This window comes from Drosophila subpulchrella, chromosome 2L, assembly GCF_014743375.2.
Source record: "Drosophila subpulchrella strain 33 F10 #4 breed RU33 chromosome 2L, RU_Dsub_v1.1 Primary Assembly, whole genome shotgun sequence".
NCBI lineage: Eukaryota > Metazoa > Arthropoda > Insecta > Diptera > Drosophilidae > Drosophila > Drosophila subpulchrella.
The window spans coordinates 22,005,496-22,032,061 of NC_050610.1; the positions used below are offsets into that span (position 1 = coordinate 22,005,496).

General features: G+C 38.1%; 2 protein-coding genes across 2 annotated transcripts in view; one reads left to right on the top strand and one right to left on the bottom strand.

Annotated features, from left to right (window-relative positions):
- Positions 1 to 26,566, bottom strand: part of LOC119548380 (MKRN2 opposite strand protein) — a 60,011-nt gene that overhangs the window by 25,662 nt on the left and 7,783 nt on the right. The window contains exon 2 of the mRNA XM_037855601.1: positions 651 to 780. The gene's annotated coding sequence lies outside the window, so the exon portion shown is untranslated. The remainder of the gene's footprint in view (positions 1 to 650; positions 781 to 26,566) is intronic.
- Positions 1 to 26,566, top strand: part of LOC119548373 (protein eyes shut) — a 58,121-nt gene that overhangs the window by 21,947 nt on the left and 9,608 nt on the right. Inside the window, exons 4-7 of the mRNA XM_037855591.1 lie at positions 9,561 to 9,713; positions 10,513 to 12,830; positions 20,272 to 20,624; positions 25,160 to 25,432. Of these exons, the coding sequence (XP_037711519.1) occupies positions 9,561 to 9,713; positions 10,513 to 12,830; positions 20,272 to 20,624; positions 25,160 to 25,432 (3,097 nt within the window). The remainder of the gene's footprint in view (positions 1 to 9,560; positions 9,714 to 10,512; positions 12,831 to 20,271; positions 20,625 to 25,159; positions 25,433 to 26,566) is intronic.

Sequence of the window (26,566 nt, forward strand, 5' to 3'; positions counted from 1 at the left end):
CAGCGCTTAAAAAAGGAAAGCAAAGTATGCTTTTTTCCAGGGCAGCCGCAAAAAAAATAAATTATATATACACACTCATATATAATAAATAGATTTCTTGCCAAAAGCACGCGAAATGTCGGAAATGAAGCTATAAACTGGGGGCAAAAAAAGTGACCCAAAAAAAGTATGTTAAAATGCAGAAAAATTCTGGGAAATTTCGAAATGAAATGCAGTCTGTGAATAGAAGTCTAACGCAAAACAAAGCGAAAGTAACGGATGCAAAGAGTTCTAAAAAAAAAAATGGGTGGACCAAAAAGCAGGAAAATGGGCAGACGCCTCGGGGCATTATTTAACCGCTCATTGAGTTTTGGAAAGCTTTCACCTTGGTCAAAACCCCGCCCAGCCCTCTTTTAAGGAATTGCCAAATGCAAATGAAAGGGACCGCAAGATAATGTCGGAGCGGGACAGCCAGCGCTCTAATTAATTTTATGGGCTTCCTTTGCATTTCGCATATTTTCGCGTCCTTTTTGCCCTATTTATTTTTTGGCTAGTTGGCTCTAGCGTTTATGTTTATGCCCTTTTGAAGTGGTTGCGGAATATGGCGGTATATCTATTATATCTAGGGGATGTGGTGCCGTGTAGATCGCTATTTCGCCTGTTCCACTTACCAACTCTTTGTGCTGAATCCTATGACTTTGGGGATAAAGTGGCTGCTTTGATTGGGTTTTCACTTTCACGCTATCTCTTTGACATCCGTGTTGCGTTGACCTGGTTTAATTAGAGTAATTACGGGAGCAGCTGAAATTGAATATAAATGAAATGTTTTTAAAAAGGGAGAAAAAAAGTGATTCATGTGGGATTTATTTAAAATCATAAAATATTATGAAATATACTTGTGTAAAAAATGATATATGACATATATACCATTTAATTGTAGTTCAAACTACTTTGTTCATTCTTTTAAAATAAAGTTTAAAATGATTTTTATACTTATACAATCGTCCTATTGTATGCATTTAAAAAAGAGAATCTCCCATTTAGTATATGTTTTATTGCGTACTTCTAGACACCTCTATTAAAAACCTTCTCGCATAATAAAGTGTAAAATGAATTAATTAAAACTGCAATCACTTATAGTCGTCTAAATGTATTCTGTGAAAAAAGAATGGAGCCTTGTGAATTAAATTCATGAGACTCTAGCAACTAATATATTTTATAGCATTCTTTTAGACACCTTTAAAAGTTGTTTATATGTTTGTATCTTATAATATCTCCGCTGAACTTTCAAGATCATCCGTGGCATAAGCACATCTCTTCAAGAGCCTGCAATCCTCTCTGTAAACTGCAATCACCAACAGCTTAACCTTGCTCTGCTGACACACACACAGCGTACTCCCACACCCACACAATCCAATAACAAAGCATTGGGCATGCCTTTGTCCTTTTGCTCCTTGGCTCCTGGCCTTTATGCAATCATGGCAGCCACCAAGTGAAATGTGTAGGGAAATGGAAAATGAGGGTTGGGAAAAGCGGTTGGCTCCATTGCAACGCGAAAACAATAAGAAGAGAAGTGGTGGAAGGGGGTGTTTCTGCAGGATGGAAGAAGGTCTTCCTGGGCCTATTCACCATTGAAATTTCGCATTTCGCATTCATGCAAATGCAGCAAATCAACAATGAAAAAATAATAAAGGATGGCATTCAAATGTGGCCAAAACGATGGCGAAAATGCTCTGTAAGTGGTAACTTGAGAGCAGAAAAATAAGTATTTGAAAAAGAACTTGTAAGTAATATTAACTTAAAATACCCATAAAAAAGAGAGAACTTACTATATTGCATTCATAAATCCAACGGATCCATTCGGAAATACTTTTTTTCACTGCTTACTTGGCTTTTTACTATTATTTATTATTTAAATTAAAACATAATGATTTAAATTTAAATAATTCCAGCTAGATATTAAAAGCAACACATGCGTGATATAAAATCTCCCAGGTCAATGACGAATGGTATATAAATTTCACCTTGGCAACCCAACTCATTAGGGTATGCTATATGTATGAAAATGCATTCAAATTGCAGCAATGCAGTTTGTGCCACGACTCCCTTTTCTCCGTTTTTTTCCCCCACACACACTTGATATTTTATCGTAATTTTCCTGGGCAGAAGGTCCTTTTTTAGGACTGCTTCATCAGCGGGTTTTTGAGCGAGCGACTGCGTGTGTGTGCATAAATTTGCACCTGTTCACCTGGTTCGCTCCACTTTTTCGCGCTCGTTGGCAATTTGCACACATTTTCACGTAGCCAGGGAGATACATTCAATCAAGCATCTGGTTGCTCAGTCGCAGGATCATTCATCGATTCATGGCTTTATTTGGCTGCTTCTTGTTTCTTTCCCCTGATTTTCCGGCACCCAGAGCGGCATCCTTTAATCAGAGTCACATGCTTTAATTCCTGACAGCCCCCGATTTACAGCGTTAAATATTCACCCAATTTTCAATTACATGACTCAGCGATTCGCATGCATTTTTTATTTCAATTACCCAGCGGAAAACGCGAACCAATAAATACATATATGTGCGAGTTTATAAATAGAATTCGAACCCAACTGTTTCTCATTTCGCAGAGGTGGCTAATCAATGGACCTTTGGGACCCAGTTTTGCCATTCAATTCTGTTGTTATTCTCTGCGACAGTAGCGTAAAATATTCATGGCTTTATTGATTTTATAATGTCAGCCCAGTGAGTTTGATGAACTTTTCACATGTGCTGGTGGGTTGGGTTATTTTTGTTTGCCTTGTCACGGGTCCTGGGATTAGCCGTGTAATCGAATACGATTAAGATTTTTATTTGCCCGGACAACAGATGTGATTAAATAGTTTTGTGGCAAAAAGGCTTAATAGGATTTGCGTCAATCGAGATAAAATATCAATCAATTAGGGACACTCAAAGCATTGATGCTTTAAATACTATTACTCAACTTAATTGTTGGTTAAATCTAATCGGTGAAATGTTTCGTTTACTTTTAAGTCAGAGTATTAATAAACGCTTTTCCCACGGAACATGACCATAGAAGTCGATAGAAAATGTTAGCTCACTACGTTGCTTAGGGACGAAGAATTTCCACGGAAAATGTATAGAAAGGAAAACGAGAAATCAGAGCCGGGGAAATGTAGTACCAAATGCAATTAATTAAACGCGCTAATACACCCACACTTCCAAAGCCGTTTTGTGGGTGTAAGCGTGTGCATTACTTTTCCCCCGTGAAAATGAGCAGCGCTTTCCCATTTCCTCGACTGCTTATTGTCAAGGATTTCTCTGTAAAAAAGAAAAATGGAAACTAAGCAATTGGATGAGCAACAATGCGCACCACAAGACATTCAAGTGGAGGCTAACCATTTCACATCAAGAGTACACTAGAAGAAAACTTATGCTCTAACACAATCCTTATTAAAATGAAAATAGTAAACAAGATAATTTGAGTTTAAAATTGTATTAAATTTTTTGGAAAGCCCACATTCTTTTTTTAATGCATACTTTTAGGTGCATTTTAAAGCGAGTTCAAACATAGATTTTTCATCGATATTTTATTTTATTTAAAATGAAAACTCAGTAGTACAAATACAGAGTTAGATCGTTTTATAAATGCATTGTACGTTTTCGATTTTTAAATTTATAGTAAATTTCAAGGCAACTTTTTAGCGTGTAGATATGCGAATTGAAATTGCTAGATTGCGAGTGACATGAAATGCTCGGGTTTTCGACTGGGGGCTGGCTGAGTGAATGGATCCCGTGATTAGTTTCCCCGTCGCATTCGAAAGCAGCCCAGTATCCGTGCAATTGGGGTTGGAATCGGTGGCAGGAGATGAACCCAAAGTGCATTTCATTGCTCACTGTCGCAGGTCGCAAGCAGCGATTTACGGCAATGGATTCAAAGGAAGCCAGCTGGCCAACCCCCGAAAATCACGAAAACCCCCAGTTCCACTACCAGTCCAATGATAATAGATTGCTCTGGCTGGGATTAGTTTCGCATGCAAATTGCGGCAAAGACGTGGCTCAACTCCCAACAAGCTAAATACTGTTCTTGGTCCGGGGTAATTGAAGAATTTCAAATGAATAAACCAATATATTAGAAGGATTTAATTTTGGGGAAATTAACCCACTTGCAACAGGGGGAATACATATGTGAAAGTACTGAGAAAGAGAAATATAGAACCAATTTAACCAATTAAGTACTGTTTAAATTCGATTTGCATTTCTAAAACTCTTAAAGCTAGAAACATTCTTGTTGGAAAAATCAGCATAAAATCCTTTCTTTGTTCCCAATTCCAGTTGCTGTTAATTATAATTTAAGCCGAGTCCTGATCTTTGTTAGACTGCCAGCACTTTCAGCTCTCTGTGCACTCACTCGTTCATTTATGCATTCATTCAGAGATTTCAGGGGAAGCTGCAGAAAAGTATCTGAATATGCAGCATAAAATGCAAACGAAATGTGCAATATTTTCAACTTATGCACCTTTAGAAACGATGCCAGATTTCGAATGCACATACAGCCAGCTCTCCACCAGCGTTTCTCCATTACTCACAATATATATCTTCCATGGGAGAAGGTAACAAGCAAATAAGAAGCACAAAATGTGTGCAGATAAAATTCAAATTTCAATTTGTGCATCGACTGGTGGGGGTTTGCAAAGGACGAGTTGCCTCAAGGACTCGAGGGGAAAATGGCCATGTTTATTGTGACTCGAAGCCAAAACAAATGTTCGTACCTTGTTGCACAAATGTTTACAGTTCGCTGCCAGCAGCAAATAATAACAAAAAAAGAAATACATAACAAGAAAACGATGAAGAGGCAGCAAAAGAAGCATGACAGGCAAAAAGTTTCAATAAAGAAAAATGGGGAGCTGCTGAGGTCAGGCTAAAAGTAAAAGATGAAAAAAATATAGAAAATTATGCGAAGAATAATGATTAAATAAAAAAAATTTTGGGGTCACCTATAAAGCTGAATAACCATAGCAAAATTAAGAATATGTATAAAAAAAAAAAAATATTTAAAACATTTTAAAAACATTTTTTGTAACCATTTAAATAAGGACCCTAACAAACATTTATCAATCTCAAATATTTTGCCAACCGAAACTTGATCAATATTTTACCAGCATTTAAAATTTGATTAATGGTTTATTTTTCCTATCTTTTTCATTTCAAAAATTCCAACAATCGACGTGAAGAATGTCAGAATTGTACGCCTCTTTTTTATTTTCATTTTCAAATTCCCAAATGGATACCGAGGAAACCCGGACAACCAAAGCCCGTCCATTAAACAAAGCGAAAAAAAAACGACAAAGAGATAGAGGGGAAAATTGTGCGTCCAATTCGAAAAAATTCATTCATAAAACATGCCTCGTAGATTGCGGCAGTGAGTGAAGCATTTTTCGTGCCCACAAAAATGACCGATGCCCCCCTTTTGCCCCTCGCCCAACCCCCCCGTTTTTCCCCGCCCCGTAACCATGGACATGGTGAAATAAAATGAAAATCGATTTTCACTTTAACGACTTCACACATTGCACGGTGCTTCAAGAAGAAGTATTGCAAAGGGCCCACCAAAACCACAAACGGAGCCAAAACAATGAACAAGAAAAACCAGAAATCATTGTGAATGCATTGAGGAAAGGTAAACCCAGACGATGTGAAGAAAATTGGGATGGGGGCCTTTGGTCTACTGAATTTGGGTTAAGAACTGTGCGTAAGGGGTTTTCTTGCTGGGTTTTTCCTACTCAGTATTCTCTGTGCTTTCTCTGTGCTTGACCACTTCCTGTATTTGTGCATGAATTGGAGCGTAATGTGACATTTCATGTGAAGCACACAAATCGGAAAAAAGAGGAGGAGCAAAAGTTGACCATTTGGTGTTTCCTTAACTCTGGAACTACATATGGTATGAGCAATAAAGTGAATTATTGGGGAAGCTTAAAGCAGTACTAACGTACTTTATATATTTTCAAATTATGCGGGGGTGTAAAAAGAACGTGGCCTCTTAGAATGGTTCCATGGGACTTTACGATTTAATATGTATCGTTGCATGCTAAAGGACACCATTACAAATTATTTTAAAATGATAAAGTATTGCTGCATACTTCTAGGCACCTTTAACTATGATTTAACAATCCAAATAAGTTGTTGCATACTTTTAGACACCTTGGGAAGTGATTTAAGAATACTTTGCTGCATACTTTTAGACACCTTAGAAAATGAATTTAAAAATCAACATGTTTTGTTGCATACTTTTAGACACTTGTGCAAAAAATTTATAATAAAACCTGTTCCTTTTTTTGGATCTTCAAGGCACTTCAAAATGTAAAAAAATACCAAAAGTACCAAAATTTGTATTCCTCAAACAAGTGACTTAATTTAACAACACACATAAAGAAAATTGAAATACTTGTAGATCTTTAAAGCCTCTCTGTACCCCCACACCATCGAAATCATAAAGCAAAATGCGATTGCCTCGCTGCGATGGCCATAAACAAATTGAAATGTGCAGCGACTTGATGGCACTTTATGGTCAGAATGGGGAAATTGAAGCTGTTGCTTCGCCATGGCAGTGAAATACGAGAAAGTGCCAGCCTGGCTGGAAAATCCATTACTCAATCGAGAAATGAATTCGAGAGAGCGATAAATTAAGAAGCGTTTTTTATGAGGCCCATAGAGCAAGCCAATACTTCAACCCAAAAACCATATTAAACAGTATGCTAATCACAACTGTCTTTACAAAAAGCTTTATTATAGAAAAACTATAGGTAAACTAAAAAAAAGAGATATGAAAGATCTCAAACTGGAAGCAAAGAATTATATAATGTTATAGAAACTTAATGAACAACACACACTACATAGAATTTGATTACTTTAGCTTGTTTATTCTGCATTTGCATGTGCTTTCAAAAGTACCTGCATAATTAGCTGTCTAGAATGAATAACACATTCTGTTCCCAGAAGTGTGCAACATTAATAAATTAATTCAAATTAAGTTGAGTATGAGGATTATAATGCAACTGCAATCACAGGGCCAACAGCCTGGAAGTATGCAATATAAATTCGAAGCCGGGACAAAAGGACACAGACCGCATAGTTTGATCGAAATGTGCATGCGAACTACTCTATTTGCTAGGTAGACATTCCTGGATTCGAGCTGAAATCCACAGAAGCACACAAAGGATATAGTTAAGCACATACGTATAACTACAAGTCATAAGATACAAATACAGATACATACCATATACACATATACCCAACCGTCATAAGGCAAACAAATGACATCGACTGACATCCTGTGCTGCTGCTGCCAGGATTTCGAGATGCCTTCTTCGCTTTCGGTTCCCCTTTTCGTGTTGATTTAGTGCTTATGCAAATTTAATATATGTTCAGGACTCTCCCCCATTTGCATAGACTTACATTATTGTTGCATTATAAACCAGACACGAGGACCAGACACGCACATTTATCTTTTATGACCGCTCGGCAGCTGCATTTCTATTTGAGCATTTCATTTTCTCCTCTTTTTTTCCCTTTTTGTGCCCATCAGTGTACGTATTTTGTATAATTTATGAGTTCAAGTGATAAATTGTTGCACTTCCTCAGCCCCAAAAAAACGCCCCCTCAATTGCAGTCCACTTGAATGCAATTTTGTGCTTTAAATTAAGACGATTTCTTCCTTTGTTCTTTTTGGGCGCATTAATTTGGCCAAAGTGCAGGGGAATTTCAAACGCTGACTTTTTTGACACTTTTGTTTCGACACTTTGAAGTGCTCTTTTCTAAAGAGAGCGAGAAGAACTTTTTCTTCGGGCCCAGACAAGATAGGCGAGAAAAGTTTTCTGGGCAAGTACAGGCGGAAAAAACTTTAAGCATATTTCTCGCCAACTTGTTGCCAAAAAGAGTTTGGCCAAGAAGGTGGCAGCGAAACGAAAACAAAGGCCCAAACTCCAAAAGGCGTTTCTATGCCGGGCAAATAAATTCTGAAACTTCCAGACATACAAAATATTTCGCTGGCAATAAATTTTGCAAAGCGAAGGGGAGCGCACACACCCAAAAAATATCACTCATACGCAGTGTTGCACTGGCACAAGCTGAGTGGGAAACGAATAGGGGATTCCCCTCCACAAAATTTTCTCATCCTCCCCCATGGCGAAGATTGTCTGTCTGTCAGACAGTTGCTGCCTTTTGGCAAAACACTGAGACCAAGTCAACGTCGCTGCAAGTTGTTGAGCAGAAAATTGAAAAGTATTTCCAAGCATTTGTTGCCATTGTTGGCTGTCAAACTAGATACCCCCAGCAGTGCAGATTGCTCTATCCGAAGAAATGGAGGGGATTTCAGCTTAGTTCTAGGGAAATTCTCTGCCAATGGAATAGGTTTTGTGTCAGTTATTCTACTGGGGGTCTAGTCAGAGTTCCGGGAAAAGATATTTTAGGATCTTTTAGTTCATACAATTATAATATAATAAATAAAAAATAATTATTTATAAAGTAAAGGAAATGTCTTAATTTATTAATATAGCCTTAATATTATAATACTCTTTTTCTGGCAAATTATATCAGTAAATAATTTGTATGTGACTAGTGACTTTAAAATCATCAATTATTTTTCACTATAGTGTCAACATAAACTAATAATTCAACTATGTGGTTTTAAAACATATCTTTTAACTATACTTAAGAGAAAACAATTTTTTTTAAATAATTCTCTGTATATTTATATATTTAGTACGTTTAGGAAGAGAATATATTACAAGTTTCCTCTTCCTTAGAAGTTTTCACCCATTTCTCTTTGAACTTTGAAGGACAACTACAAATTTTGGCATGTGTGTTCTATATCCACTCCATGTGGATGGGATATATGTGCTATATGTGTGCGTGTAAATATCCTTTTGAATTGTTTATATTGCTTGCAACCAAATCAGCACTTGTAGGGTTTGTTTTGATTGCCATTGATGCGCTTGTATCGAAAAACTTTCCACTTTCTTACTACTTTTTTTACTAAAAAGTAGAGAAATAGATTGAAAGAAACAGGATAGATGTGGGAGAAAGAGAAATTTCCATTGGCAAATATAATGAAAGGTCATTCAATTGCACTTCAATTGTGCGCACTTGTTTCAAACGCAAAAGCAAAGGAAAAACAGTATCCCATGAAAGAAAGGGGTTTCTAAGGGCTGCAAAGCGATTTACTGAAGGGCGAATCGAAATGAATTCAATGCTTCTTCAGTTATTAATTAAAATGGCCTGCTTATTTTTCAAACATTCGTCAAAGGGTTCACAAAATAAAATTGTAATTAAAATGCATAAACTAAAACCGCAAAGCTAAAACAATTATTCTTTGGTAAAATAAGTTAAAAGCCCATATCAAATAATAATTAAACCTCAAAACAAATCACAAATATCTGATATAGATAAATAATTTCAGCAAACTAACTTTGAACTGCAAATGTAAATATTTCTATAATTAAAATGCAAAATAACATCAGTGGGTGGCTCTTTGACCTCCAGACAAGTAAGGCTATGCGCATTCACAACATTTCATTGGACTTCGTTTCAGGATCCAATTGCGAGGAGAATGTGGACGAGTGCATGTCGAATCCCTGCCAGAACGGCGGACTTTGTCGGGACAGAACCAATGGCTACATATGCACCTGCCAACCGGGCTACCTGGGATCCCACTGCGAACTGGATGTGGCTGTCTGCGAGACAGGTGAGTGAGATTCGAGATGATGAATGGGGAAAAGCTTGGTAAATGGGTCGAGGTTGTCAAAGGTGGATATTTGTTTAGCCAAATATAAAGGGCATTAAATAGAGTCTAGTGAAACATGACAGTAGCATTTCCACTTTAAATAATAAATGGCTTTAAGGGAGAGCTAAACAATGTAGCCATAATTTTTAATTTTGTTATTTGAATAAATTATCAAAGCCATAAATATTTCAACTTTTTACATTAATACATACTGTATGCATTTAGTTTAAAACAAAAGGCCAATAAATATATCAATAAATGCTTTAATTTTCATATTTATTTGCATTTAGTTTTAGCAAATATTTATTGCTTTGAAATATATCAAATCAGAAATAAATGTGATGATGCAAAGAAATTAATTATTAAGGACCAGGACCAGGAAAAATTAAATATAATATAAGAGGTCATAAATCAACGACTTGAACACTATATCAATTCCTATTTATTTATGTTAAACATGTACAGAGAGAAAAAAATATATGAGAAATTATTTTTATTATTTGATTTTGATATGTTCGCCATCTTCCTCTTTTCCGTTTCGAAAAGTTTTGAATTTAACTTCCTTCAAATTGAATAAAGTTACAAAGTTAGGAAAAATAATAGATAAGAATAATAGATAATACTATTTTTTGTTACCATTTGTTTCTTGTTTTGTGTATCTAAAAAATATTAAAAAAATATTAATTTTTAACCAACTTAAAGTTATTAATAAGACTTCTTCAACCTAAAATTTTCTACATTTACCTTCACCCTCCATCAGGAACTGGAGCTCGTTGCCAGCATGGCGGCGAGTGCATCGAGGGTCCTGGTCTGGAGTTCACCTGCGACTGTCCGGCGGGCTGGCACGGTCGGATTTGCCAGGAGGAGATCAACGAGTGCGCCTCGTCGCCCTGCCAAAACGGAGGCGTCTGCGTGGACAAACTGGCGGCCTACGCCTGCGCCTGTCCCATGGGCTATACGGGCATCAATTGCGAGGAGGAGATCCTCATCTGTGCGGACAATCCCTGCCAGAATAATGCCCTGTGCCTGATGGAGGAGGGTGTGCCCACGTGCTATTGCGTACCCGACTACCATGGCGAGAAGTGTGAGTTCCAATACGATGAGTGTCAGCTGGGACCACGTTGCATGAACGGTGGTGTCTGTATCGATGGAGTTGATACCTTCTCCTGCTCCTGTCCTCCACTGCTAACTGGCATGCTCTGCGAGTGCCTGATGGTGGGTGAAGAGTCCTTGGACTGCAATTACACGGCACCGGCCACGCAGGCTCCTCCGAGGAGGACCACCACCACATCCACAGTGGCCCCACCAACAGTGAGGCCTGTCACTCCGCCGGAGACAACGATACCTCCCAAAGAACCCGAAGAGGAAGAGGTTATAGTAGTCACCACAGCTGCCCCTGCGCAAGTGGTGACCTCTGTGGTAGCCTCTTCATCCTCTTCCTCATCCGAGGAAGCCGTTTCCGTGGAGATTAAAGCCCCTACATTGGCTCCCCCAGAAAGTGAAAGTCACAGCATATCCGTAGAGCAAACCACAGTGGTTCCAGCACAACCTGAACCAGAACCAGAACCCAAGCCGGAAATCCCACCAGAATCGGGATCGGAATCGGAAACTGAAGAGGAAATCATACCGGGCACCACAGCTCGACCGCCAACCAGCCGATCTTCCAGTTCCTCAGAGGAATCCCCAAGCATCTTTACCACTCTGCCACCTTTACCGGGAAAATCTCCGACTTCCTCATCGGGGGAAAGTTCCGGTGAAGTGGTTACCTCAGAGGAATACACCACTGTGCCGCATTTCGAAGTGGGTGGTGGCAGCAAAAGTGAGAGTGAGAGTGCAGAGGTCACCACTTTGCGACCCACTGCAGGACCCAGCATTACCATATCAGTGGACGTCACCTCATCATCCAGTAGCAGTAGTAGTTCGGAATCTGTGGAAGTCGTAACCACACCATCTCCCATTTTTGTGCAAAGAGTGACCACCATAGAGACTAGCATCTCTATAGACTATGCCACACCCACTCCGCCGCCGGAAACCACCACCCGTCGAGTGGTGCCGGTGCCCAGGCCCACATTTGCCACAGAGCCACCACTGGATGTGGTGGAAACGACTGCCCCGACGCACCACCTCTGGACGGAGGTGCCCACCACGGCGGCTCCCTTCTTCACGGAATATCCGGCAGAAGTGCTGATCACCACACATCGAACGAGTGCGGGAAGATTCACCACAGTGCAACCACCGGCACAGGTCCCCACCACCATCTCACCCACTGAGGATTCCACATCCATGGAGCTGCCCACACCGCACACTCCCCACATTGTGGTTACCATATTGGATGCCAAGGATACAATACCATCGCTGATCACAACCACTGGAATGCCAACGACCCATCATCACCATCATCATCATCACCACGAACCCGAGGGAACCACTCTGCTGCCTCTGGAAGAAGACGAGCACCACCATCACCACCATCATCATCATGAAGAGGTCACCACTCCACAGCCAGTACCAATAACAACGGGTCATCCACTGCAAACCGAGGATTTGATTGGGGTTCAAGAACCTGCTTTGGTGACCACAGAGGCACCTTTTGTTCCGCCCGAGACGACGGTGGTTCCAGTGGTGGTGCCTGTTACGATTGCACCACTCGGAACACCTGCACCACCTGTTCCGCCGGCAACAACTGCTCCAACACCACCAGCTACTCCACCAGCTACCGAACCACCCACTGCACCACCCACTCTAGCCCCGGTGACCCTTCCCCCGATGACCCCGCCTCCAGTGACCCTGCCACCGCCCACCATACCACCCACGCCCCCATCCACGCAATCCGCACAAACTTTACCGCCACCCACGTCGGCCATAAATGTTTACACCACCCCCGAAGGACCGCCCACCGCCTCCCACACAAAGGCAACGGTCACGGAGAGCAGCGAGGAGGTGGAGGGCAGCAATACGGTCTCCTCCGGAGGAAGGGGATCCGGCGGAGTTCCCGAGGAGAAGGCGGGCGATGTCGATTGCATCAAGCTGGGCTGCTACAATGGCGGCACCTGCGTAACCACATCCGAAGGATCGCGGGTGAGTAGCCAATTGAATAAGAACACTCTAAAATATTTAACCGTGACTTTAAGATACATACATACATTTATTTATGGAACCTCAAAATTGCAATAGGGAAAAAAGAAAACCGAAAATTACTTTAAAATATGCCTAAAAGTAGGCTATGAATAATAAACAATGAGCTATGTTTTATTACATACTTTTAGACACCTTTAAAAGTTTTAATTACCTTTTTCTGGGATATGTTTTTTAAGTTTTGTATATACATATCTGGAATGACATTTTCTTAGAAGTTTCTTAGAAGGTGCCTAAAAGCATGCTGTGAATAATTAAACAAAATTTTAATCTCCTTATACCATACTTTTAGGCAGTTTAAGAAGTGTTTTAACTTCCAACTATTTCTAAGATATGGTTTTTTTCAAATTAATTATTTAATTGGGATGATATTTTCTATGTTCTATGATCAAGTTATTTTCCCAAGTGTAGCCAGACTCAGTAGGTCAATCGATAGGCACCCCAGCACTTTGGCACCTTAACGAAATCGAGTTGTTTGTTCGATGCCAAAACAACCAAAAACTAGGTAGAGCGAGGCATCCTACGGAGCGAATTGTGTGTGAGCAGTCAACTTCACAATTTTCAACCCCATTGAGTTGCTAATTGGCCGTGTTGGAGTTGTGCGCCTCCGGGTCCGTTTCCATTTCCATTTCCACCTCTCGACCATTAATAAGTCATTTAATATGCCAGCTAGAGCTCCAATTGCCTAGGCAATAGGTAAATAGACCGAGTGACTGGGAGGGAAAATGGAAATGAACTATACTAGTACCCTGTACAAAATGAAAATAGGTTTAAATTCCTTTTCTAAATGGAATATTCTAAAAGATGGCCTTACTCCAATAAAAATCTGAGGTTTACTATTAAAGAAGGTTGAAAAATTGATCAAATAAGACAAAGTACCTACAACTTTATTAACTCAACAACATTACTAGGCAACCGCTGTCCACTCTTCACTAGATAATTTGAAGTAATGGTAGTAAATCCGTTGCTAGGTTCCAGTTCAGTACCATTGAAAATACAACTTAAGGTCCCTGCAATCCAAGAGGCTTTAATCAAACCCTTTAATAGGATACTCGGGGAACGAGAGAGCATTAGCATTACCGACCCATCGGCAACACCCACCAGCGATGCAGTGGCGCCAACTAAATTTGCAAATTGACAACCTGAAAGGACCTCACAGCTGCCCACGTACAGATAGAGATGCAGATGGATTTCCACAGATGTGCTCGACTTATACATAAATAATCACGTATTTGTGGGGCAAGTGGAGGGACAAGGCAGGTCCTGTAAGTAGATTTACCAAGCAGATTGTTGCTAGGCCAACGGACAGGAAATAATCGAAATGCTTGCTTGATTCAGGGGGAAATTTTACAAGGCATTTGTGCAAATTACCTAGTTGGAATTTATTACTGAAAATATAAATTTCTAGTGTCTAAGGGTTGAAAACTACTTTTGAAGGTGTCTTAAAGTATGCAACAATAAGTGATGTACCAGAATTTTATATCACTGCATACTTTTAGGCACCTTTATAAACTATTTCAAATTTCTTTTGCTGATTTCAGCTGCCCTCTCTATCAGAAGCATTTGGTCTTGTTCTAATCAAAACCAATGTATTATTTTAAATTTTTCTGGCACATTTCCGGTAAAACTTTTGCAAGCAACCACCTCTGTTCTCATATTATCTTACATTTTTGCCGTCTCCTGCCTGTAAGTTCTCAGAAATGCCGATTGCTCTCGTAAATGAATAGTTAAGAACTTTGAAAATAACAGAAGCATTAAAAACAGGAAATTCTCAGGTAGAAAATCAGACAGCAAATGGGAAAATGTCGGAGAAAATGTTCGGCAAGAGAAACCACAAAAGCCCTCCCCAGTTGCTCCAGTTGCAGCTAACAGCTAACAATGGCAGGCCTGCCAAAGTATGTCTATTCAACTATTTATGAAAATACTCGTGGTAATTTCAACCCTACCAAAACAGGAGGATAGCAAAAAGCTACATATATGACCGAAATATCGGCCTTCGATGGCAAAATGAAAGCCATTAAATGGGATGCACGAAACAAATTTGGAATGTCTACTAATAACCGGAAAATTGTTCACAAATGATTGCATGTTAGTTCTGTTTCTTTTTTTTCCGGGTAATTGATATTGATTCAGAACATTTCGGGATTTAAATTTAAATATGCTGTTTCAATATTATTTTACCCCTTATAAATTAGAATTTCTAACTATACATGAAAGGCATTTTGCTTGTGTCCAACTTAACCAGAGGCAATCGAATTGATTGGAAATTGTGTAGGCCATAAAAAATACTTTCTTGCTTTACAAATTCTCATCAATGACCATGTAATTGTCGCCCCCTAAGGGCTTTATCCCATTAAATATTCATTCCCCTTCAAGGAACAGAGGGTGATGCATTAATATGCCAGCATGGAGTCCGAATTAGTAGCACCACATGCAATTCCAGTTTTTTACGACCGAAACGTGAGGCCAATATGAGTTGACAATGTGTGGCTAATAAATAAGCAACAAACATAGTGGGAAAGGATGATTAACATACTGAAAAGGGCATTTGAAAATGGAAAAAACATCATTATAGCATGAAATATATGTCAAATGTATATTTAAAATTTTTCCTTTATAGCCTATTTATTATAATAAATTAATTTTATTTTATTTTAGAATTTTACCTTTAAAGCTATAGTAATATATTTAAGTTTATGTATTTTTTTTAACCATTTGCTAACTTTAAAGCAGCTCAATTCACCACAACTTTAGCAGCACTAATGCAGCTAATTTATTCTTCAGACCCAGTTAATGAGTTAACAAAGCTTGCTGGCAATTTATTTATAAACTTTAGCTGCAACACACGTAGATCTCCAAAGTGTACCTATGAATCACAGGCTCTCACACACTATAATGGGGAAAACCGGGGAAATCCCGGGAAAATAAGGGAAAAAAGGGGGATGAAAAGCCACTCGTAATGTGGCCAGCATGCTAACAAGAAAAAAATTAAATTTTCATAATAATTTAGCGCTTGAGTGAGTGACACTACGCCGCAGGATGAATTTGTTATTGTGGAACACACTCATTTACACACTCACCCACACACTCCCCACACAAGCACTCACACTAATGTAGGCCAAGAAAACTAAAGCAAATAGAGAAAAGGTGTGTGCGGAAATTATTTCACAGAGCATATGCCACTTTATTGTTGCCAAGTAATTTAACTAACTGCACAAACACTCAGAGCGGCTCACACACACTCGAGGCTTTTGTTAATTTTCAGATTCGCCATTTTTATGCACTGCTAAAAAATATTAATTATACGTTGTATGAATCGCAAAAAAAAATAAAAGACTATTCAACTTTTAAAATATCCTCTGACTTAAATAATTCTGAATAATGAGTTTAAAAAGGTTTATAAAAATAAAAATAATTTAATGGATACTTAAAATAAAAAACACTTTTGCAAATTTGTAATTTTTTTAAACAAATAAATAAAGGTCTTAGAATAACCTTAGATTAAATTGCCACTAGATATTTGAAAGCACTTTTAAATATATTTAATTTAACGTCTAAAAGTATGCAACAATATTTTTTAAGCTCAGAAGTATAAAGCATTTTGATCGAAATACGACTATCCTTTATTCACTGCATACTTTTAGGCATTTAATATGACATTTAACAGTGGTCTCAAAACCATAGTGACTTTTGAGGCATTCCCCATTTTATAATTAAAAAAAATTTCTTTAATAATAATTATTATTTTCAGCTCCTATTAAAAACGGTTTTCTTAGAAATATTTTCCTCAGTGCCTCCTGATTTTCCATCTCTTTCCATTTCGCCTTTTGCGTTTGTATAAAGAGACAAAAAACAGACTGGCAGAGCGACAGACATACACTTACATATGTCAGCTGTCATATTGGTTAGGCGAGTGTGTGGGGAAAAGTGAGGAAAATGGGGGCGTTGGGAAAACGGGGGGCGTGGCATAGGAGAAGTGCAGGCAAAGTGGCACTCGCACTCGGCGAAAGTCACTCGTAAAGTGGCATTAAGCACATTTCAAGTGCTACCCCGCCGAGTTTTTGGTTTTGGAAAATGTTTGCCTGGCTTTTGGCACCAAGTCCCTCCCCATTTTCCATCCCCCCTCACCCAATTTTCCCCGAGGCTCAGTGTGTCTACTGTCTGCATTGCGTTGCTTTTGCCACCGCCAATGCCACTAATGAAAACTTTGTTGAGCCCTTTTAGGCTCCTCCATCACCGCCACATGTCTCCCTGACTTAATGCGTCCTCCGCAGCCTCCTTTTCCCATTTCCCATTTCCCACTTTCCCAGCGCTTTTACACCACCACCCACCCCATCCATCGTCCCATTTTGAAGAGTGCACTTCAGTCATTCAGGCCATTCCAGGCATTTGCCTGTTGACATTTCCAAAGGCGTGTTACAATTAATTTCCATCTGGCCAACGCAATGAAACGCAAATAGGAAAACGAGGTGGAAATGTTTGCCCAGCAAAGGGCTTTGGGCTCTCTGTGGGAATAATCCAGCAGCTGAAATTGAGTGCTTTAAATTATTGTGGGAGATATGGTATGCGTTACTAAGCAGCTTTTGCAGAAAACATTTATATTCAAGTGATGAGTTCTAGAAAAGTTCCAATGGAAAAATAATTCTAAAAATATATATTTTCATAGAACTACTATTCTAATGTAATATAAATAGCTTTACATTTATCAATAAAATATATTGCTGGTGAACAAATATTTTAATTGATTTGAAATATATAATTAAAATTAATTATTAATAACAATAATCAATAAAAAAAGTATTTCTTTGTAATGTGCAAGGCTTAATATGTCCAAGTATTTTATTAAATTGATTTCCTTTTAAAATTTAAAATATTTAGAATATATTTTAATTTAGCAATTACAGAAAAACGAATTTTACTAATATGCAGAAAATTATTACAAGTGTTTCTAAACAATTTCATTTGCTTTACCACATTTAAATTTAATGCCAAAGAATATTCATATTTGCATTCGTCAGTGAAGACTCATTTCCGTTTTTACTCCATCAAGCCACACATATTTGAATCTTAAATCTGCCACATGTTTTCCCTTGGCTCATTTTTGTTACATATCATTTTTGTTTTTTTCCTGCCCTGTTTTTTGGCCAACATTCATTATGCGCCAGCCAAATGCCGCAAGGTCAAAAGCTTTAATTAAAATGTTTCCTGTTAGCAGGGCACATGTGAGTGGAGGCAAACAAAAAGAGAAACCCAGAACAGAGTCGTCTAAAATTGTGCGAAAAACTAAATTCAGCCCACACGGTGGCCTCGACACTGAATACCACCCACAGTTCCCATTTTTCCTGCTTTTTTCCCAGCTTCATTTGAGCTTCTAACAAGAGCGCCACTAACGCCAAGTTGGCCAAACAAAAACAAAGTTCGCGAATAAACTTCCAGCAAACACTTCAAATAATTGTTATGAAGGCTAGAGAACTTTTCAATATTTTTTCAAGGTCACAACGGATTGCAAAAGCAGGCAAAAATGGAGTTGACTCAAAAGTATGCTATGAAAAAGTGATATGTGCTGAGATCCATGACCCGTAAACCTGTGATGGAAAAAAACAATACATCCCAGCAGGAACCGATTTTAATGTTTTGTACAGGCAAACAAAGTGTGGGAATAAAAACAAGAAACAGCGGAAATTTGTTGCCAAGAGGAAAAGAATGGGTGGTAAAAAATACAGTCTGTTCAAGCCCTTAACTCTGGTTTGGTATTCGGTATTTCCGCCGAACAGCGGGGGTGTTGTGAAAGGGTTTTAATTTTCGTGTCGGGTTATAAAAGCTTGAATAATGTCTTTACAGATTGAAAGATTTATGGTACAATTACGTCGGTCCTTAATAAAATATTCAAATCACAGAGGATAAATAAAATATGCCACAATTCCAAAATTAAAATGTAATTTTTAATAACCCTTCGATTTAATTAAAAGTTAAAGGTCTGCAATTTTTTATTATATTTATATTCCATTTTAAAAGCCATTCTGTTACAAATTAGACATATAATATGGTTCAAAACCATTAATTCACCTATTATAATTGTAGTAATTACATTTTGACAACATGGGTAAATAACAATTAAAAAGGGGGAAAACACAAGGGATCCAAAATATTTCTCATATATTTCTTAGGGCTCACTTTTAAAATAACATTGACATTTTTAATAACCCCACGATTTAATTACAATTTTTTTAAAAACTATTATGATGTATATAAGACATATACCAACAATTAACCTATTGTAGTTGTAGCAATTTTCTTTCGACAACATAGGTAAATAACAATTAAAAAAGGGGGTAAGCACAAGGGGTCCAATATATGTCATATATTTTCTAGGGTACACTTTTAAGATTACATTGACATTTTTAATAACCCCACGATTTAATTACAATTTTTTTTAAAACTATTATGATGTATATAAGACATATACCAACAATTAACCCATTGTAATTGAAGCAATTTCCTTTTGACAACATAGGTAAATAACAATTAAAAAGGGGGTAAGCACAAGGGTTCCGGAATATTTCTCATACTTTTTTTAGGGTACACCTTCAAACTCCTTAAGGCAACTCCCAACATATGGACAACTTCCCATTAATGGGCTGTCATTTTACCACCCCCTCCGAAGGCAGTGACCCACGTGACTGTTGCGTTGCTTCACCTTATTCCCCCGATTTCTTGGCACTTAATTTGCCCAATTTGAGGGGTGGAGTGGAAAAATCGGGGAAAACTTTTTGGTACCCTTTTCCCCGACTGGGGTTTTCCTTGGTCTGCCTGTTGCAGTTTTCTCCTTGCACTTTAAACGTCCCTGGGCGCAGCATAAATTATTAAAACCAGGACAATGGACAAATCGAAAAGAAAGGCGACGACCAAGTCGATGCCGCGGAGAGCCAAAAAGTTAATTCATATTACTTTTCAATTTATTGGCATTTTTTGAACGTGCTTTTCTTATTGAAAAGCGACCAGAAGTGCAGGGTGGCCAGAAATTAAATTAAAATTGTTCAAGTTTGGTTCTTTTGGTGGGACTTTCTTATAAGTTTTAGAGCAAAGTTGGGGTTGTAAATATTTTGTAGCAAGTTGAAAATGTGTGCGTTGAAAGGGTGAGAAGAAATAGTTGGAATATCAAAAATATATCCTTTGACTATTGTGATACTTTGAATATTTTAAAATGGTATTTCTAAGGAACATATATATTTAGAAAAAATGTTTATTAAATATATGGATTACTTAATGATTGATTACTTAATCTTTGAAAATAAATAAAATCTCAAAAAATTAGTTTGTAACAAAATATATATCCTTTCCCTGGTAAATAGCTATTTAATCCCTTTGTTATCCTTTTTTTCAGTGTGTTTGCCGCTTTGACCGCCAGGGTCCTCTGTGTGAGCTGCCCATTATCATCCGGAATGCCGCCTTCTCCGGCGACTCCTATGTGTCGCACCGCATCTACAAGGACATCGGGGCCCACGAGTCCTTGGACGCCGTCCTGCCGATGCACATCCAGCTGAAGGTGCGGACGCGGGCCACCAACGGACTGATCATGCTGGCCGCCGCCCAGGGAACCAAGGGGGGTCACTACATGGCCCTCTTCCTGCAGAAGGGACTCATGCAGTTCCAGTTCTCCTGCGGACTGCAGACGATGCTGCTGAGCGAACTGGAAACGCCGGTGAACACCGGCCACGAAATTACCATTCGAGCTGAGTAAGTGAAAAGTGTCGACCACGGAATGCAATTACGTGTGTACATACACTGGGAGAAATATTGCGTGATATTAACAGCTGGTATCCCAAAATTCCCTTTAAAGTTGCCTTTAGCTTTTTGAAAAACGTAAGATATTAGGATCAATAATTTTTTTCTTTTAAAAAAGGGTTCAAAAAAGATCAAGGAGACCTAAATTTTTTTTAATTTTTTAATTTTTGTTGCAATTTTCTTTAGGTTTTTTAAAATATTTAAGATCCATAGCAACTTTTTCAAACATTTTGACAAATTATTGATCCATTCTGCCAAGAAACATAGGGGTGAAAGTATCCATATTGATAGAACATTTTATTTTATTTTTATGTCTCAGGATTTTTCAATCAGTTCCTCCGAATTCAGCCTATTTAAAATTCACTCCAACTGTGGAAGATTTAAGATCCTGTTCTTGTGTTAATACCGATTTCTCCCAGTGCATGTATGACGGAATGTAAGTGTGGGTCACGCCCCCAACTGGCGAATGATTGAGAGGGGCGTCGACGACGGCCGGCATGTTAATTAACTTTTTAAACTGCGCACTCGGCAAGGTGGAGGTCAGCATATGGGTCAGTGTCAAGGAGCAGGCGGTCAGGTCAGGGGTCAGGACACTGCCCATTAAACGTGGCCCGCGTCGAATCCCATTTCATCCTCCGTCCGTCCGCAGTGGCCACAAATTATAATGCTTCAAGTGTAGAATAAATTGCAGTTTTTTAGCTTCTCCTCTGCGCCGACCTTCCCCATCCACTTGCCCATTTCCGCTGGCCCATTTCCTTGGACATTAAATCCTGCGGGGCTTCCACTTTTGCCATCCATGCGTAATTAGTTGGAGATTTTGTTCTCTTCTTTTATTTTTCCTTGCCGGAAAATTTAATTTACCGCATTTGGGGGGTCAGACTTGTGCGTAATTAATCGTTTAACTAACATTTCCTGGCCGAAAGGGAAAAAGAACAGACGCACTTAAAAGTTATTCAAATAATTTCTCTATCGCAGCGCATTACTTTCGAAATGGTGAAAAATAAAGTTTAAATGGATTTTGGCTTGCATCAGATGTATGAAACTATTAGCAGTAACTATCAGATAAACCAAAAATTTGTGAACATTTTATGCTAAAGTTGGCAAACATTTTGTAAAAAGTTTTTTAATATGAGAACAAATATTTTTAACATTTTTTATAAAGTTTGCTTAAAAATCAAGGACTTCAAACTTATAAATATTCAAATTTTTCAAAATGAAAATTCACAGCCATTTAAAACAATTTACAAAGTTAATCCTTAAACAATTTTCCCCACTTTCAACCTGTTGACTTTATGGTAATCAAATAGTCCTGCAATATTCAAACGAACGCCACTTAAAGTCATCATCGAATTGTCAGCAAATCAAAAGCCACAATCACTCAATTTTCCGCCAGGAAAATAGGTTGCTTACAATTCAGCTGTGAGCAATTACTTAAAAATTGCCATCAAATTGATGGGTTAGCGCATATGGAAAATGACCAAATAATCGTTTTAGGCGAATAAAACTTGACTGAGGCCAAAGTCAAATCTGGTAAAATGGAATTCCCCCGTCGAATCAGGGATAGATGAAACGTTGGCATAAACAGGACATTAAGGAATAAATATATATCCAAAAAGTAGGACAAAGAGTGAGCGAGAAAGTGGCCCATATAAATAATTTACCGGGGGAGAACAAAAAAGCGAAAGTGAAAGGCAGCTAGGGGGACACATTCACGTTTTACGACTATCGAATCGACCACAAATTTACTTTTTAGCACTTGGTCCCAGCTCGGGGCGATCCAATGTCCGATGTTAAGGGCTCTCGTCCTATATATTCTTGCACAGAAAAAAAACACTACATCATATATTAATCCGACATATTATATTATTAAAAATCATTTGCTTTCATTTTTAATATTAGATAAGTTATGAGTTTTTGGTATTTGTTTTATATAGTTATAGGTATTTTTCAAATTGTTAGCTTTTCTATGTTAATTTTTAGTAATTTATAAGAATTTTATATTTTTCTAAAACACTTATATTACTAGTTTTACCAAAGGTAATGAATAAATCGTCTTCTTTCAACTTTATCTCAAATATTGGTTAAATGATCAGTTTTTGGTATTTCTTTCATATGGTTTATGATATTTTTTAGAAAAATATTTACTTTACTTCTATTTTTAAGCACGATGAAATAGAATTTTCTATTTTTTTTAAATACTAGTGTTTTGAACACAAATAAATACATATATTTTTGAAGTCCTTGTCAAAAAAAAACCATTTCCGACTTTGTTTCGAAGTTGATTAAAATTCTTTGCTACCCAAATTATAAGTTTCATTTTAAATATTTGAAATTAATTTATAAATTTTCCAAATTTTTTTCCTGTGCACTTATATTACTTATATTATTACTTCTCTGCCCGCTTTGTTGGGTGTTGTTTTTGTGTTTCGGTCTGGCAAGTGGATTTACGAGCAACAAATTTATGTTCGTTGCCTATTTTTATTTGCCTTGCGTGCTTAATCGCCCGAGCAGAGGGAACCCAAAGGACTTTTTCGCCCGGGGGCCACTCGATGACGATGATGACGATGATGTCGGGCCTTCGATGAACTATAGTTGCCCAGCCCCCCTTTGGGGAATCTAACCCATGGAGGGGTGAAAAAAGGCAAATCCCACTCTCTAATGAGCCTAATGCCCGACGCAATTGACATTTTACTTAAGGACCTTCATCGAAGAACTGGTGTTGCGCACAATTAGTGTAATTAGAAAGCAATAACAATTACCATTGGTCGGGCCTAATTGCGGCCACATTTCTTTCGCTTTCGCCGGGAATTTCGTTTTAATTACTGTGAATTTGCCTAATACAATCTCTCGAATTAAGTTCATTAATTAGGGTGACTGGATTTCCTTGGCAGCTTCCGCAGAGCCAAGAACTTTTCAATAGCATTCAATTGGCCGTGTCAATAAATTATATTCAAGGATTTCCCACTGACTCACACCCAAGAAAATAAGCTCCCCTCGAATGTAAACAATGCTAATTTAATTTGTTGTTCAGTCAAGCACAGCTAATTGAACTTTAAATGGCATTGAAAGGAAGTTTGGATTTTTGGTTTTGCTTCGTTAATGGAACTATAATTTCAGGAAAATGGTAATTAATTTGGCCTATTTAAAAGGGTATTAAATTAATGGCTTTTGCAACTTAAAATGGATAACCTATTGCTTTAATATTTAGTGAGACAGCTCTTTAAAGAAAAAAGGATTTAAACCATTTCCAAGTACAATGTCTGTCAAATACATTTTGCATATGTTGTAAAAACTAAATGCAATCACAGAAAACTTTTTCCATCTGGCCAGCATATGGGAAACTTTTTATGGCTTTATTCTGCCTTCATAAAATAACAATAAAATATGTGTCCTCCAGCAGGCATATATTGCACTGTCTCTTTGGCATTAAAATATCTACTTTCAAATGCAATAAACGCGAAGATATGAATCCCAGTTCGTCCATCTGCGAAAAAAGGGGAAATTCTTCTGACAACAAATAAAATCGGAAATACTGCAGATGAGGCCACACAACAAAGCCCATTCAAATAAAAACCAGGTGACATTCGACCAAGCGGGGCAATAAAAATTGGTGGCCCCTTTCGGAAAATGGGGAAAATTCCCGTAGTAACTCCAACTGGGCTTTTACCTTTCTCACATCAAAGGGCCAGTAAAAAATTCCATACCCTCGCAGGACAGGCGAAACAAAAATTTGACAGCCGATTGACATTACAGCCAATTGTTGGGCGGAGGGAAAAAGGATATGGGCCAGGAAACAGTGGTTTGATTTCAAAAACAATTAAAAATTTATAAATTCGGGAGGAATTATCAATGATATAAAGCATTTTTAATAAATAAATGTAGTGTCTAAAAGTATGCAGTGAACAAAGAACAGACGGCTTTCTGAGCTTAATTTAAATTGTTGCATACTTTTAGACACCAAAAATTATATATTGAAGAGATATTTCAAGTGTATTTCGTCCACCTTTATTATCTGAAAAGTTCATGGACTTCTGAAATTTAAATAATATATTTAAATATTGGGAATACTCGACAAGTTCCAAAAACTTATCTCATATCTACTGAATATATTTAAAATCCTTAACCCACTTTTCAAGAAAAATAATTGTACCACTGTAAATAAACACGGGGGTCCTTTGCTAAAAGGTCAACAGACAAAAGGTAGTGCAGGATAACGGATTGCTGGCAGGACCCCTTTTTGGTTGGATGGGGGAATTCGCAACATGGGGCGGTGGATTGTGGCGTCATAAATATTTTCACGCATCGGCATGTTGGGAATTTCTGCTCAAAAGTCGTCCCTAAAAGCCGGGAATGCAGGGAGTGTCACCCGCGCCAAAGAGAAAGTGCGGCGTATTAAATATTTGATGCACTATATAGTACCAAAAAAAAAAAGGAAAAGTGAAAGGTAAAAGAGCTAAAGGAATGCCTCGAATGTCCCTTTTTTGCAGATTGGACTTCAGCCGGAATTACACACACTGCAACGCCTCGCTGCTGGTGAACGACACGTTGGCCATGTCCGGGGATCAGCCCACCTGGCTGAAGCTCCTGCCGCCCCGCCTCCACACCCCCGAGGCCATCCTGAACACATGGCTGCACCTGGGCGGAGCGCCCCAGGCGCCGATTGGCCTGATTATCGAACTGCCGCCGGCCCAGAGCGGCACCGGCTTCACCGGCTGCCTCCATACGCTGCGCATCAACGGACAGGCCCGCGAGATTTTCGGGTGAGTTTACAGTGCATAAGAGGGCACTGAGGGAAGCAATGCCATCTATGATATTTAAGATAAGTTAAGAACCCTAAGATTTCTAAGTAAAAAGCTTAATGCACAAGCTATCCTTTCTTCTAACTTTGAATTCACCTACAAAATCACAATAAATTACCGTTACCTTGATTATTGCCATCCCATCTCTCTTTTTACAAATATTCAGTGTATAGTTTATACCAAAGTTGAATTAGCAACATATAAAAATAGATAAAGTAGTGATATTATCAAGGATTCCTCACAAAATAAATAAATATAAATAAATATCTCTCTAAACGAAGACCCACAAGCTATAAAAATAGATAAAGTAGTGATATTATCAAGGATTGCTCACAAAATTAATAAATATAAATAAATATCTCTCTAAACAATAATTATTATTATTATTATTATTTAAGCAATATTTTATGCGCTCAAATAGCTATTAATTTTTTTTGGAACTAGGCTTAACTCTAGGAAATATTAAGTGATTTTGCATACTTTTGTATGAAATGGAATTATTATTTTTTAAACGATGATAGAAAACTTACAGATATAATCATAGAAATAATCATACAATTAAAATTTTTATAATTTAGTTCAATATCTCGATTTTAGAATATTTGATTTGTTTTCTTTAATTTTTAATTTATAAACTGGTATTTTTTCTCAGTACCGTTAAACCTCCATCTGCAATCCCCTTTTTTTCGCCCTTTGGGCTCTTCGAACACTGGACCTCGGCTAATGAACAGCGCCCAGAAAGTTACGACTTCTTTTGGGCCCATGGCGAGGGGGAGTGGGGGGTCTATGTACATATATCTCCGCCGGGGGCATCTCTTAAATGTTAATGCCGCTTACAGCCTTTCGAAGCCGGGACCCCAAAGGCAGAAAGGGCGGGTATGAAATGAAACCATCAAAATGCCGCCACACAAAGTTGCAGGTGGTGAAGGCCTTGGAGGAGTTGCAGTAAAGACCGGATTATACGGCCAACGAGCGTTAAAAACTTTTTTCGTAGGTACATGAAAAAATTAACTCTGCTTACGTGCGGAGATAAAATTGGTTGCACATACATAAGGCTAATGCCCAAAGACCATATGTACTGAATGAACTCGCATG